This window comes from Serinus canaria, chromosome 15, assembly GCF_022539315.1.
Source record: "Serinus canaria isolate serCan28SL12 chromosome 15, serCan2020, whole genome shotgun sequence".
NCBI classification, from domain to species: domain Eukaryota; kingdom Metazoa; phylum Chordata; class Aves; order Passeriformes; family Fringillidae; genus Serinus; species Serinus canaria.
Window position 1 is genome coordinate 2,148,040 of NC_066329.1, and position 12,034 is coordinate 2,160,073.

A 12,034-nucleotide genomic window follows, 5' to 3' on the forward strand; every position below is an offset into this window, starting at 1 on the left:
GTTTCCCCTTTTCCTCCAGGGAATCCAGAGCCTGAGCAGCAGTTGTGAAGAGTGGAGAGAAAGAAAGAAGTGGGAGATGCTGGAAGTGCTTTGGGCGACGTGAGAAGGAGGATTTGCCCGGAAGGAGCTGTTCAAGGGCCCAGCAGCAAACCAGAGACACAAAACCTGCTTATATATAGAAGAATGTAACCCTGTGTATGCAGACGTGGACGCGTGCATGCCTTGTCGAGAGCGTAAGCGACATTCCCCGTAGATCGCTGCTGTGAGCAGCCCTGCTCCTGCAGGCCGAGCCTTGGCACTGCTGCTGGCCCTGCTGGACACCACCCACTGCCCTGCTGGCCCATTTCTGTAGCAGGATGAGGAGGAATCTCTACAGCCACATTTGTAATCCTGAGAATTCCAAACGTGCTGCGTGGCGGGCACGGCCCAGGCGTGGCGGGGAGCGGGTGTGGAGCAGCTCGCACAGCAGTTTGTGTGTGTAAATATTCATGCTCTGGCACCAGGGGAGAGCAGCTTTCCTATGACTTTAGTTTCTCTGGTGCTACATTTAATATTTGTCTGGGGCTAAACTGCCTCTCTGTGGTGCTACAGTTTCCCCAAGAGGATGTTCTGAAACGTGGGACAAGGAAAGATCTATTTTGGTTATTGATATTTATACACAAGATAGCAAAAAATAAGACTTGTTGAGAAGGTGCTATTTTTTTTCTTTCTTTCAATCTCTGCAGAAACTAAGACAAAACAAATAATCTACCCCAGAACTTTATAAAATTCCTTTTTTTTGGAGCAGTTCTTTTTCTTTTTGACAGTGTGGAGCTTGGGAAGCAGCAGGCACTGAGGTGGAAAGGACACAGGGCCCTTTCCACTGCAGTGTGCACATCAAAGTCTGCTAGAGCAGCACTTTCTGCAGCTCCAGAGCTGGGAATTCTCCTGCATGGTGATTTATTCAGTCCCACATCCTGTGAACTAGGGAAGAGAACTCTTATCCAGACTGATCACTAGAGCAGGGATAACAGGAGAGCTTGGCCTTAGAACTCAAAGGGCTTTTTTCAGTCTAGTACTGAGCACTTTTTTCCTTGTAGCCAAAACTACCTGTCAGATTTCGGGTACCTTCCACACACAGCAACCTGTGCACAGTTTTTTAGAAACATTTTTCTTACCTTCAGATATCTGCACCAGAAAATTGAGCGTGCCGCGGCAGGGAGGGCATTTTCAAAGGCATGAAGGAATGTTAGAACCCGATTTCTGAAGGAAATTTGGCCCCTTGTCTTTTAAAAATACTTCCCACCCCTCACCCAGCCCAGGAAGAAGCCGAGTGGCTTCTGTGTCCAGTGAGATCCTGCATTTTCCACTGCTGCAGGAGAAGTGTTTCTAAGCAATCTGAAAGCTAAATTCTCCCTTTATCAAATATTCACTGCAGTGTTTTGAGCCCCTGCAGACTTTTCCTGGCTGATATTGATCCAAGTCCATTCCCAAACAGCAGCAAGGGCTCTGCTGGAAGAGCTGATGGCTCCTAGTGAAGATCCTTGCCCTGCCTTGGTGATGTGCAGTGTTGGGAGGGGTGGTGTAGCTCCGTGTAGTTTGTCTGTCCTTACCCTTGGGGTGGTCTCAGAGCCACAGGGACCAGTGAAACGTTTTCCTGCCATTTCTGGCCTGATGCTCAGCAATCCTCAGCATCCTGAACCCCTTCCCAGCTCAGTCTCCTACAGAAAAAAAAGGAGGAGCCTTTCTAACAAAAGGAGGAGTCTCAGCTGATTCCAGCAGTGCTGGGCAGAGCCTTAAAAACACCAATTTCTGGAAACCCCTGGAATGTGGGAGTGAAATTGTGCCTGTGGAAATGCACAATCCCACTTGAACAGGAACCATGGATGTGACACTTGGCCCTAGGGTACAGCCCCTGCAGCTCTGCCCTGCACATCCTCCCCAGCCCTGGGACAGGCCCAGAGCTGGGTCACACCCTCAGAGGCTCTCCCACGGATTCCTCACCTTTATCAGCTCTGAATGTAACAAACTTCTCACCTGGAATAGGCATTATTCCATTTTCCCTGTGCACACAGCTGGCACTGCCCTTGGCTCTCTGCTGCCCTGGCTGTTGGGGGCTGCAGCCTTCAGGCTGCTCCCAGTGTTTCAATTTCCTTGGAACAGCACAAGCAAGGAAAAGGAAAGGAAGTTCTGTCCTCCCCTCCTCGGGAGAGCCCCCAAATCTGTGATCAGCCCCAGGGCAAGGATTGGCTGATCTCCCTCAGTCCCAACCCTCCGTGGACAGGCTTGTCTGTGAAAATTCCCAAACCTCAGAGCTCCCGGGGGATTGCTCTCCTCAGGGGCTCCAAACAGTCAGCAAAAAATCTAAACAGACTTTTCCTGCCCAGCCTGGAACAGCCACATGGATGGTGCTTCCCAAGTGGAAACCAGAGCAGGTCTGGTACCCCAAATCCTTCACTTTTGTAGTTCCAAACTGGATGTTTCACATGAACTGAGGGTGAAGTTTTGGAGTTTTGTAGCCAGAATTTCCTGTACAGAACTGGAATTGTTGAGGGGACGGATTTGTCAAAGCCTTACATTTTGTGGTGTAATTGCTATCCTTGAACGCCTCCATTTTTTGACAAGGAGTGTTTTTATCCTTTCTACAAGATCTGCTTTTCCCCTGGCTGGTGTTTGCACGGAAAGGGAAGGGTGCTGTGAGCTCCCTGGAAATTCCCAGTTCCCTCCTGTGGGCAGGAAACCGGCACAGTTCCCCTCTGGCCCTTTTGTTTTCTCACAGCAGCCGAGCAGTCCCTGGGTTGGGTCAGCTGGGAGGGCTCTCCGGAGGAGAAACAGAGCCCTCTCGGGTTTCAGAGCTCGCTTATGAGCTCATGGTCTGCACAGCGCGGCTGGGAGGGAACTCTCATGAATCTTTAAAGCAGTTCTCTGCCAAGGCAGCTCCCAGCACAACCTGGAATTCCATATTCCGAGGTAAAAGAGCAGCCTGGTGTGGGCTGCTGCCACCTGCTCAACTGCTCCTCTGGCCGGTGAACGGGGCAATGCTGGGTTACCCCAGGGCAGGGCTTGGCCCAGGAGCTCCACATTCCTTCCTCTTCTCCTGTAAAAAAGCTGAAATGGGCCCAGGCCTCCTGTCCCACAGCTTGGTGTGCCCAGGAGAGGCAGCACCCAGAGCAGGGAGCTGGCAGTGCCCGGGGGGGAATCCCATCCTGCTCCTGCTTCAGAGCAGGGAGGCAGGAATTCCTCTGAGCCAAGCCCCTTGCTAAAGCAATTCCCTGAAATCCTCCTTAAACACTTCTTGAGCCAGCTTCATCTGATTTGTGAGTCTGTTTTGTTCCTATATCACAGTGAAAGTTAAAAAGGTCTCTTAAACCCTCAGCATGAGCAGAAGCAGTTCCTGCTGTGAAATCCATGACAAACTGAACTGGTTGAACTGGTGCAGTGTCTGTACACAGCCAGCCTGGAATGAGGCATTCCCAGCTGGAAAACTGCACTGCCCTGTGAGAAATGGCCCCAGTAAGGACAGAGCAGCCCATAATACTCAATTTCCCTACCTAACATCTGTCCCTGATCTCAGCAGGAGCCTGGTGTGTATAGAACAGACTGCCTGGGGCTCCACACTGAATCCTGGACACACATTGTCCATGTCCAGCCCTCCTGGCTGTATCCCAGCTCCCCAGCAGGTGCACACCTTTCCCTGGAGCCAGATTGCTCCCAGCAAATTTGATTTTCAATCCAGGCTTCAAACTCAGCCTCGTTCTTGTGTAACTTTGCTGTGTGTGAGCTGAACTTTCCATCTCGTCACAACAGTGAGGAGACTCTGGCCATGCCAATTCCAGATCCAAGGGCTGAGGGAATTGTGAATACCATGGGAACTGGGCTTCCCCAGGACCAGCCAGTGTGAGAAGGGGAGAGGGATCCTCACCTGCTGCTCCTGCCTTGGGTCTTTACACCACAAAATACAAATCTTTTTTTTTTTTTCCAAATATTTATTTGAGTACAGGAGTGAATTTTGATTCAGTGTCCACTCTGAGGGAATTACCGAAGTGCTTGAATTTCCCAAGGTTTTTAATATTTACAGGAAGTGACTTTGGAGCTTGATAAACACTCACTGAAAGCATCTGAGGATTAAATGGCCGTTATCAGTTACACCATTATCACTTACACCTTTACTAGTGACTCCATCAGCAGTTACAGGTGGCAGCAAGCAGAGCAAACCCAGCTGCAGTGGGATTTCATTCCCACTGGGTTTTTACAGCATCCCTTTTCCAGTCATTCACCACAGTTTATCACAAAACCCTCCCACCCTCCTCAGTCCTGAGGCCTCTGGGAATTCCCCATTCTCTGCCAGGGGCACTGCCCAGGGAGTGTCAGGCAGGCAATGCCCAATTCCTGGCATTTTGCTGATCCAGATCCATTGGGATGAAACTCCAGCAGGGTCACTGTGCAGGTTTCCCCTCACTAAAGCAAGGGCAGGGCCTGTGCTCGGAGTTCCTGGAGCTCCAGGAGGCTCCTGGTCCTGGCTGGATGGGGCTTCTCTCTTTTGTAAAAGGAATTTCATATGCTGAGACTCTTTGTACATATTTATAAGGAATTTATTAAAAAAAAAGAAAAATAACTGTTCAATGGCAAAAAATGGCTCCGGGTTTTATTTCCTCTCTCTGAGGAATTTCCTTCCACAGTCTTCCCTGTTTTCCCATGGAAATCAACAGGTTCCCAGCAGCTGTCATTGGAACTGAAGTTCCCCCTGGATGTTTTCTGGTCCAAGTGCAATGTTCTAGGAGAAGGCAGGACCATCTTCCCAAAAAAAAACCACCCCAAAACTTTAGGAGTGCAAACCCACACTTTCCCTTGGATTTCCTGCCTTACTACCAATAAAAGCTGAATTTGGAAGCAGTGTGTCCCACACTTTCTGTGGAGCTGGGCTCCTACTGAGCTTTTCCTACACTCCTCCAAACACATTTTCCAGGAGCATTTAGGGGAAAAAAATTCAGCATGAGAAGCAGCTTTTCAAACAGTTTGAAAGCAGAAACAGCAAGCCTTGGGTTCACTGGCACTGCAGTGACACTGGGACTCCCTGCCCATGGAATCACTGATTTCCCTTTTCCTGGTCCATATTCCAGGCTATCACACATTTTTGATGGCCAATGAAGACCTTGCTCCCTGCTATTCTGAACTCTCTCCCATCCCAAAGATAGGGGAGCAATGGGATTCCTTGGCTCAGTCCTCCACTTTCACAGGGTCCATTAGACAAGAATTTGACATCACTCTGGTTTGGAAATCAAAGCTTTTCCTGCTCTGCTTCCCTGGACCTCCCAAGCCAGGTCTGGACTCTGCCCAGCTCAGGCTGTGCTCTCACCACTCCTCCTCAGCCACATTGAGCTCATTTCCAAAGAAATGTGGAGCTTTACTCCTGTTCCCATCAGCTCCTGTTTGCTTTCATTCCTCCCTGTGGAGTTTCCATCAGCACAGCCAGAACCTCCCTCAGGAGCCTCTTCCTGCTGATGGCTCAGGTGGGGCTGTCACCTTCAGCCATTTCCATGGCAACGAGCTGGAGGGATGCTGCTGCTCCTGGGGGTGGGAGCAGAGGTGGTTTGGGGACAGGGAAAGCTCCAGAACAAACAGCAGCTCCCTCTGAGGGCTTGTGCTGCTGGAGAACCTCAGCAGAGAGCTCAGCCACAGGGATGGGGTTTGTTATGATTAGATTCCTGTTCATTCCTGCCAGGGATCTCCTTCCTCAGGAGCTCCTGCTGAAGCTCAAGGCTTGGTTTTCCCTGCTGGAGGAGCCTGGCAGGTCCTGGCTGGGGAGCACAGGGCAGGGACACTGAGTTTGGGAGATGCTCTTAGACAGGTGCTGGATTTCCATCCAGACAAACCCAACTCAACTTCAGCCTCCCTCTGCTCTCCCCAGAGACTGGGAAATCAGAAAGTCTCACCATGAAAATGAAAGAGGAAGAACATTTCCAGGGGAGGGAGGTGTCACTTTCAGCTTCACTGGCAGGGCCCTTCCCAAGCTCCCTGTGATTTTCCTAAGGTGACAGCACGTGCCACTTGTGACATCAACTGGAACAACAGCAGCTGGGAAATGACATTTCTGCAAGTGCAGCTGTGGACACAAAGTTCTGAAGCACTGCTTGGGAAGAGTTCCCAGAGAAAGGTGCTGTGTAATTCTATGAAGAATCAGGGAAAGCAGGGCCAGGGGATGTGGAGCTGCTCAGCCAGAGCACAGCTGTGTTCAGCACAGGCACTCACAGCTCCCCTGCCCTGGACACGCAGTGTTTGTCCACACTGAAAGGAAAACAGGAACCATCCAAACACTTTACAGCCCTGTAAGCTCCAGAAACACCCAGGAGTTTACCAGAACATAACCCACACCTCCCCTACCTTCCAGGGTGAAGTCTGTGCCCAGTCACAACGCTTCTGTTGGCTCAGGGCTGGAAGGACTGACAACAGAACTGAGCAGGGATCGTGGAACTGCCCTGCTCCCTGCCTGGTGAGCTGCCCTGATGTCAGTGCAGCTGCAGGAGGGCACAGGTGCCCTGCTGGCTGTCAGTACACCTGCAGGTGGGCAGAGGTGGTGCCATCCTTCCAGCAGCGCAGCGTCTCCACGGTGACCGAGCGGCACAGGGGACACGTCTTCTCCCGGTCGAACCACAGGCACAGGCACTCCTCACAGAACACGTGCTGGGGACACAGGCACTGTCACAGCACTGCCACAGGGACTGTCACCACGTCTCACACTGCAAATGGGGCTGTGTGCTCTATCCCCATCTGTCAGAGCTGGGCAGTTCTCTGCTGTCCATGGGGCAGTTTTTTCTTTATCTCTCCCACAGCCAACCCTCCCTCCAGGAGATCTCTGCTGTCCATGGCCACTGAGTGTCCCTGCAGGGCTGATCAAATTCCACCATCCCATGGGGAGATCCTCCACCCAGGGGAGGAGCCAAGCATTCCTACCTGGATCCAATCTGCCCTGGGAACAGCCCAGCAGCCTTTGCCCACTGCATTCCCAGAGGAGCAGCTTTCTGCTGCCCTGCATTCCCAGAGGGAGAGCAGGCCCATCTCCAGCAGCCCTGGAGCTGCAGAGGAAAACTCCCCCCTTGTGCAGGATCCCTGCTCCAGCAGAACCACAGCTGGCACTGCAGGAGGGCTGAGTCCCCCTGGGATGGGACTGTGCCACCACCCTGAGCCCCCCTGGGATGGGACTGTGCCACCACCCTGAGCCCCCCCTGGGATGGGACTGTGCCACCACCCTGACCCCACCTGGGATGGGACTGTGCCACCACCCTGACACACAGCATGCCAGGGCCTGTTCTCACTCTGGCAGTGTTTTTGTTTTTTTTTTTTTTTTTTTTTTTTTTTTTTGTATTAATGCATTTTTTTATTTTTTCCCTAATAAAGAGCTGTTACTCCTGCTCCCATATTTTTGCCTGAGAGCCCCTTAATTTCAAAATTATAACAATTCAGAGGGAGGAGGCTTCCATTGTCCATTTCAGGGGAGGCTCCTGCCCTCCTTGGCAGACCCCTGCCTGTTCAAACCAAGACCCACCACCAGCAGGGAGGCAGCTGGTGCAGGTGGCACTCACAGGGTGTGGGAAATAAACCCCAGTTTGCCAAAGCTCTGGTTTCTATTAACAGCATTGGAAAGAAACATTCCAAAGGCCTGCAGCACCTGGGCTGAGAGGGTTTTCTGCTACCCTATTCCCCTCCTCAGTTCCCTAAGTTCCCTGAGTCCTTACTGAGCTCCCATAACCTCTCTCTTGCCCCTGCTCCTTGCATTTGCTTTATGTGCAGTCCCAGTTTCCCCTTTTCAGTGAATGTCAGTTTTCATCCCTGATCTCCTGCTCTGGTTTCTCACTGGCCCCTCCCCAGGTGCCCCCCAGCAGACACCACCCAGTGCCAGACTGGAGAGCAGGAAAAGGGCAAGGAGGGAGCACAAGGAGCTGTGAGAAGCTGGGAACTCCTCCCCACATGAGGAGTCAGCAAAAATGTCTCTCCTCAAATCCCAGCTCTGCCCAGCAGATCCAAAAACAGCTCCTCAGGGGCTGCCAGCTTGGAAACATCTGCACAGATGTTCACAGCAAGGCTAAGAGGCACCTTTGGTGCACAGGACAGCTTTAATTTGATAACCCTGTTATCAAAAGGGAGCTTTAATCTACCCAGCCCTCTCAAGGGGCAGGTAAAGCTCTGCTCACTGCAGCCCCAGGGTCTGCACTGCCCATTGCAGCCCCTGCCCCACAAGGCTGTGCCCACCCCACAGCCACAGTCCCCCACCACCTGCCACAACCCAGGGCAAGAAACACCCACCAGGAGCTGGGTCAGGAGCCAGCAGAGGCCTGCAGGGGTTCCCAGGCTGGCTGTGCCTCTCCCCACTGCAGGAGCTCACTGAGGGAATGGCAGGGGGGCAGTTTGGGGGTCTTACCTGGCACAGAAGGATCAGAGGTTCCCTGAACTCTGCCTGGCAGATGGCACAGATGTCTCCTGCCTCAGTGCACTGCTGGCTCGTGGCACGGACTCCATAGGTCTGCCAGGGACAGGGGGGGAAACAAACCAAACAAACCCCAGGTCAAAGGACTGGAAGGGTGAATGTGCACCAAGATTGCTTTTCACCCCCAGATTCCCCACAGGGACAGCAGTGTGGGGTGGGCAAGGGGGATCTCTGCTCCCTGTCTGCCTTTGCCCTGCAGCTGACTCCATCTTTTAGGGCTCCACTTGTGCAGCGAGGATAATGGAATTTAATGAGCTCAACAGGGAGCTGAGAGGATTAATTCAGCATCATTTGCAGGGGTGTTTAGATGGAGGGAGGGATTATTATTATTATTATTTTTATTAAGCAGGAGACAATGGAAGAAAGAGAAGGAGCAGCAGCACCCACAGGCTTAAATACTTCCCCTTAAATACAGGGAAGGGAAATGTTGCTTCTCCCACTGTAACAGATTTAGGGCAAACAGAAACCTGTTGAGGGAAAATGACCAGCCCAATCCCAGGGAATAACCAAGATGAGTTCTAACAAACTTTGATGAGGTTCTTTTCCTCTACAGCCTTTGATTTCCCCTTTTAGAGTGGAAGTGACTGCAGCAGGTGTAAATCAGCCCTGTGGAATCAGTGCCTGGGGTAATTCCTGTGCCCTGCAGGGTCTCCTTCAATGCCACTGCACATCAGGCACCACCAAGTCCTTCCCACACTCTGCCCTACAGAGTTTTGTCAGCTCCAGGAACAACCTCCCAGCACAGCTGGGGCAGGGCAGATGTCACAAAAGGTCCCTGACATCCCTGACAGGATCCCCTACAGGCTAATATTGTTTTATTCCCTAGTCCTGGGCAATTTTTAATTTTATCATTCAGCAGGAACAAGGTTCCACTCTGGGACTGCTCCTCCACATTTAGCTCCTTACCTGGGGGGTGCAAAGGACCTTCAGTGCCTTCCTGACACTTCCCACACGGCCACAGATGTCAAAAGACTGCAAAAAACACATCCCATTTCAGACAAATTTCACAAAACCTCTCTGTGTGTGTGTGAGTCCAGAAACTCAGCAAACATTCTCCAAATGGATACTCAGAGGGGAAAAAGTAACAATGGTGCCAAAAAAGATTTCATGGTGATCATGAAATATGTAATAAATGGGAATTGACAGTGGGGAAGGGTGGCCAGAAAAGCTCTGGGAGCAGCTGACTGCAAAGTGGGGACTTTAAAGGACACAGAGAGGGGCTGGCACCAGCCTGGGCTGGGGACAATTGTCCACCCCACTATGGAAAGGGAAGGGAAAGGAAAGGGGAAGGGAACGGGGAACGGAAGCGGGGCGGGAGGGACGGGAAGGGAGGGAAGGGAAGGGCAGGACGGGACGGTAAGGGGACGGGAAGGAAGGAAGTCAGGGGAAGTGGAATATTCCCGGTGCCCTTTCCCTTCTCCGTGCCTTGGTTGCCTGTACCGTTCTCCCGGTTCCCTTCTCCTTGCCTTGTTGCCGTGCCCGCGTTCCGTTTCCTTGCCTGTCCTAAATGTCTCCTTTCCTCTGTCCTTACGTATGCCCCTTTACTCGTTCCTGGTCGCTTTCCGCTCCGTTCCGTGCCCTTTCCGTTCGCCCTGTCCAGCGACCTTAGCGGTCCTTTCCTGCTGTCCTGTTCTTCTCCTGTGCCCGTGGTCCGTTCCTGTTAGCGTTGCGATCCCGGATCGCCTTCCCGGCCCTTCCCTTTCCCTTCCTAGTTCCCGTGGCCCGTCCCGTTCACCTTCCCGTCGCCAATCGCCTTGCCCTTCCCGGCCACGTCCCCTGCTCCCTTCCCTGACCGTCCCGGTCCCGGCCCCGTCCACGTGACCGGCCCGTCCCCGGCCCTTCCCTCGCCCTTCCCCGTCAACGTACGCGGCCGCTCCGGCCCGGCCACCGGCGCCTTACCTTGCCATGCCACGGAAAAAAAAATTTCCAAATAGCGGGAACACTCACCCGGCCATCCCCGGTTTGTGTCTTTGCCCCCCCTGCCGCCCTAGAAGCCCGAGCACAGGGCAAGCTCACTGAACTAAAGAAGATGTGAGAAAGTGACAGTGCGAGGAGCAGCTGGGGCTGGTGGCACAGCAGGAGCTGCTGGCTGTCACCTGAGGCTGTGGGGCTGCAGCTGCAGAGCTGGAGCAGCAGTGCAGAGGCACAGACAGGAGCTGGCTTGATGTTGCTGAAGTGGTTTTGGTGAGTGATGAGTGGGCTCACTGCAGGGAATGCCAATGAGCTCATCCTGCAATGCAAGGGGAGGCAAATGCAGCACCAAGGATGCTTCCAGGCAGCACTCACAGGGCTCAAGGCTCCTTCCAGTAATGCTTCCACCCAGCAGCCACCACCTGCCTCAGACATCCCATCTCCTGGGGATGGGGGTCAGCCCTTTCTTTCCCAGTGCAATTCCCAGTTTTTCCTGCTTGCTTTGCTTGCAGCACGACTCCAATGCCTTTGCTCTGATGTCTCCCCTCTCCCAGCCCATATTCCCCCCTCATTTCTTTCTCTCTGGAGCTCCCTGCACCCCCAAAAGCTGCCTCTTTCAGAGGGCAAACACACTTTTCTCACCCATTGTTTGTTGTAGCAGCCATCTCTTCACAGCTGGGTCACACACAGGGAGTGCTGCTGCTCAGGACAGGCAAAAAATCCAAGCTGGGTGCTCAGTGTGTGAGCACCTGGGACTTCTCCACCAAAGCAGAGGCTCCTGGCTCCACAGGGCACACAGAGGCACCAGCACAGCTCCCAGCAGCCTCCTGGAAGTGCTCCTGCCCTTTGTGCAGGGAAGGGGACACAGCCCCAGCCCAGGCCTGGAATTTGGCCAGGAGCACACAGTGCCAAATTGGCTTCTGTGGTTTTTCTAATGTGGTTTGTGGCTTTGCTAATGTGGACTCCTCTGGGGATGCTTTCAGTGTCTCAGGCAAGGAGCTGGACCTGCAGCCCTGGGGACTGGGAATGGGATGGGCACAGCCAGGGCTCTGTGCCCTGCACTGGCAGAGGAGCTCCCCCTTCCCTTCCACTTCCAGGCAAAGGCTTGGTGTGCTCAGGGCTGACTCTGACCTGGACACAAACTTCCCAAAATGAAGCTGCTTTTCCAATCTAGATCACCCCAACACTCCCTGTAAAGGCTTCACAGCACAGGAACATCAAATTAACCCCTAAGGAGCTGCTCCTCACCTGGGCTCTCCTCCCACAGCCCCTGGGCCCAGCAGCTCCACTTCAGCTCAGCCCTGGAGGTCTCAGCTCATGGCTGAGTGTCTCAGGCTGGAAATGCAAGATGTGGCTGGGGCTGTGTGTTCTATCCCCATCTGCCAGAGCTGGGCAGTTCTCTGCTGTTCATGGGGCAGTTTTTTCTTTATCTCTGCCACAGCCAACCCTCCCTCCAGGAGATCTCTGCTGTCCATGGCCACTGAGTGTCCCTGCAGGGCTGATCAAATTCCACCATCCCATGGGGAGATGTGAGCCCAGGGGAGGAGCCAAGCATTCCTACCTGGATCCAATCTGCCCTGGGAACAGCCCAGCAGCCTTTGCCCACTGCATTCCCAGAGGAGCAGCTTTCTGCTGCCCTGCATTCCCAGAGGGAGAGCAGGC

At 53.1% G+C, this 12,034-nt stretch overlaps 1 protein-coding gene across 1 annotated transcript in view; it reads right to left on the reverse strand.

The window, feature by feature from the left end:
* Positions 1-6,388: 6,388 nt before the first annotated feature.
* RNFT2 (ring finger protein, transmembrane 2) overlaps positions 6,389-12,034 on the reverse strand; it is a 28,691-nt gene continuing 23,045 nt past the window's right edge. Inside the window, exons 9-11 of the mRNA XM_009092225.4 lie at positions 9,368-9,433; positions 8,396-8,497; positions 6,389-6,660 (exon numbers count right to left, since the gene is read on the reverse strand). Of these exons, the coding sequence (XP_009090473.1) occupies positions 6,526-6,660; positions 8,396-8,497; positions 9,368-9,433 (303 nt within the window). The 3' untranslated portion in view covers positions 6,389-6,525. The remainder of the gene's footprint in view (positions 6,661-8,395; positions 8,498-9,367; positions 9,434-12,034) is intronic.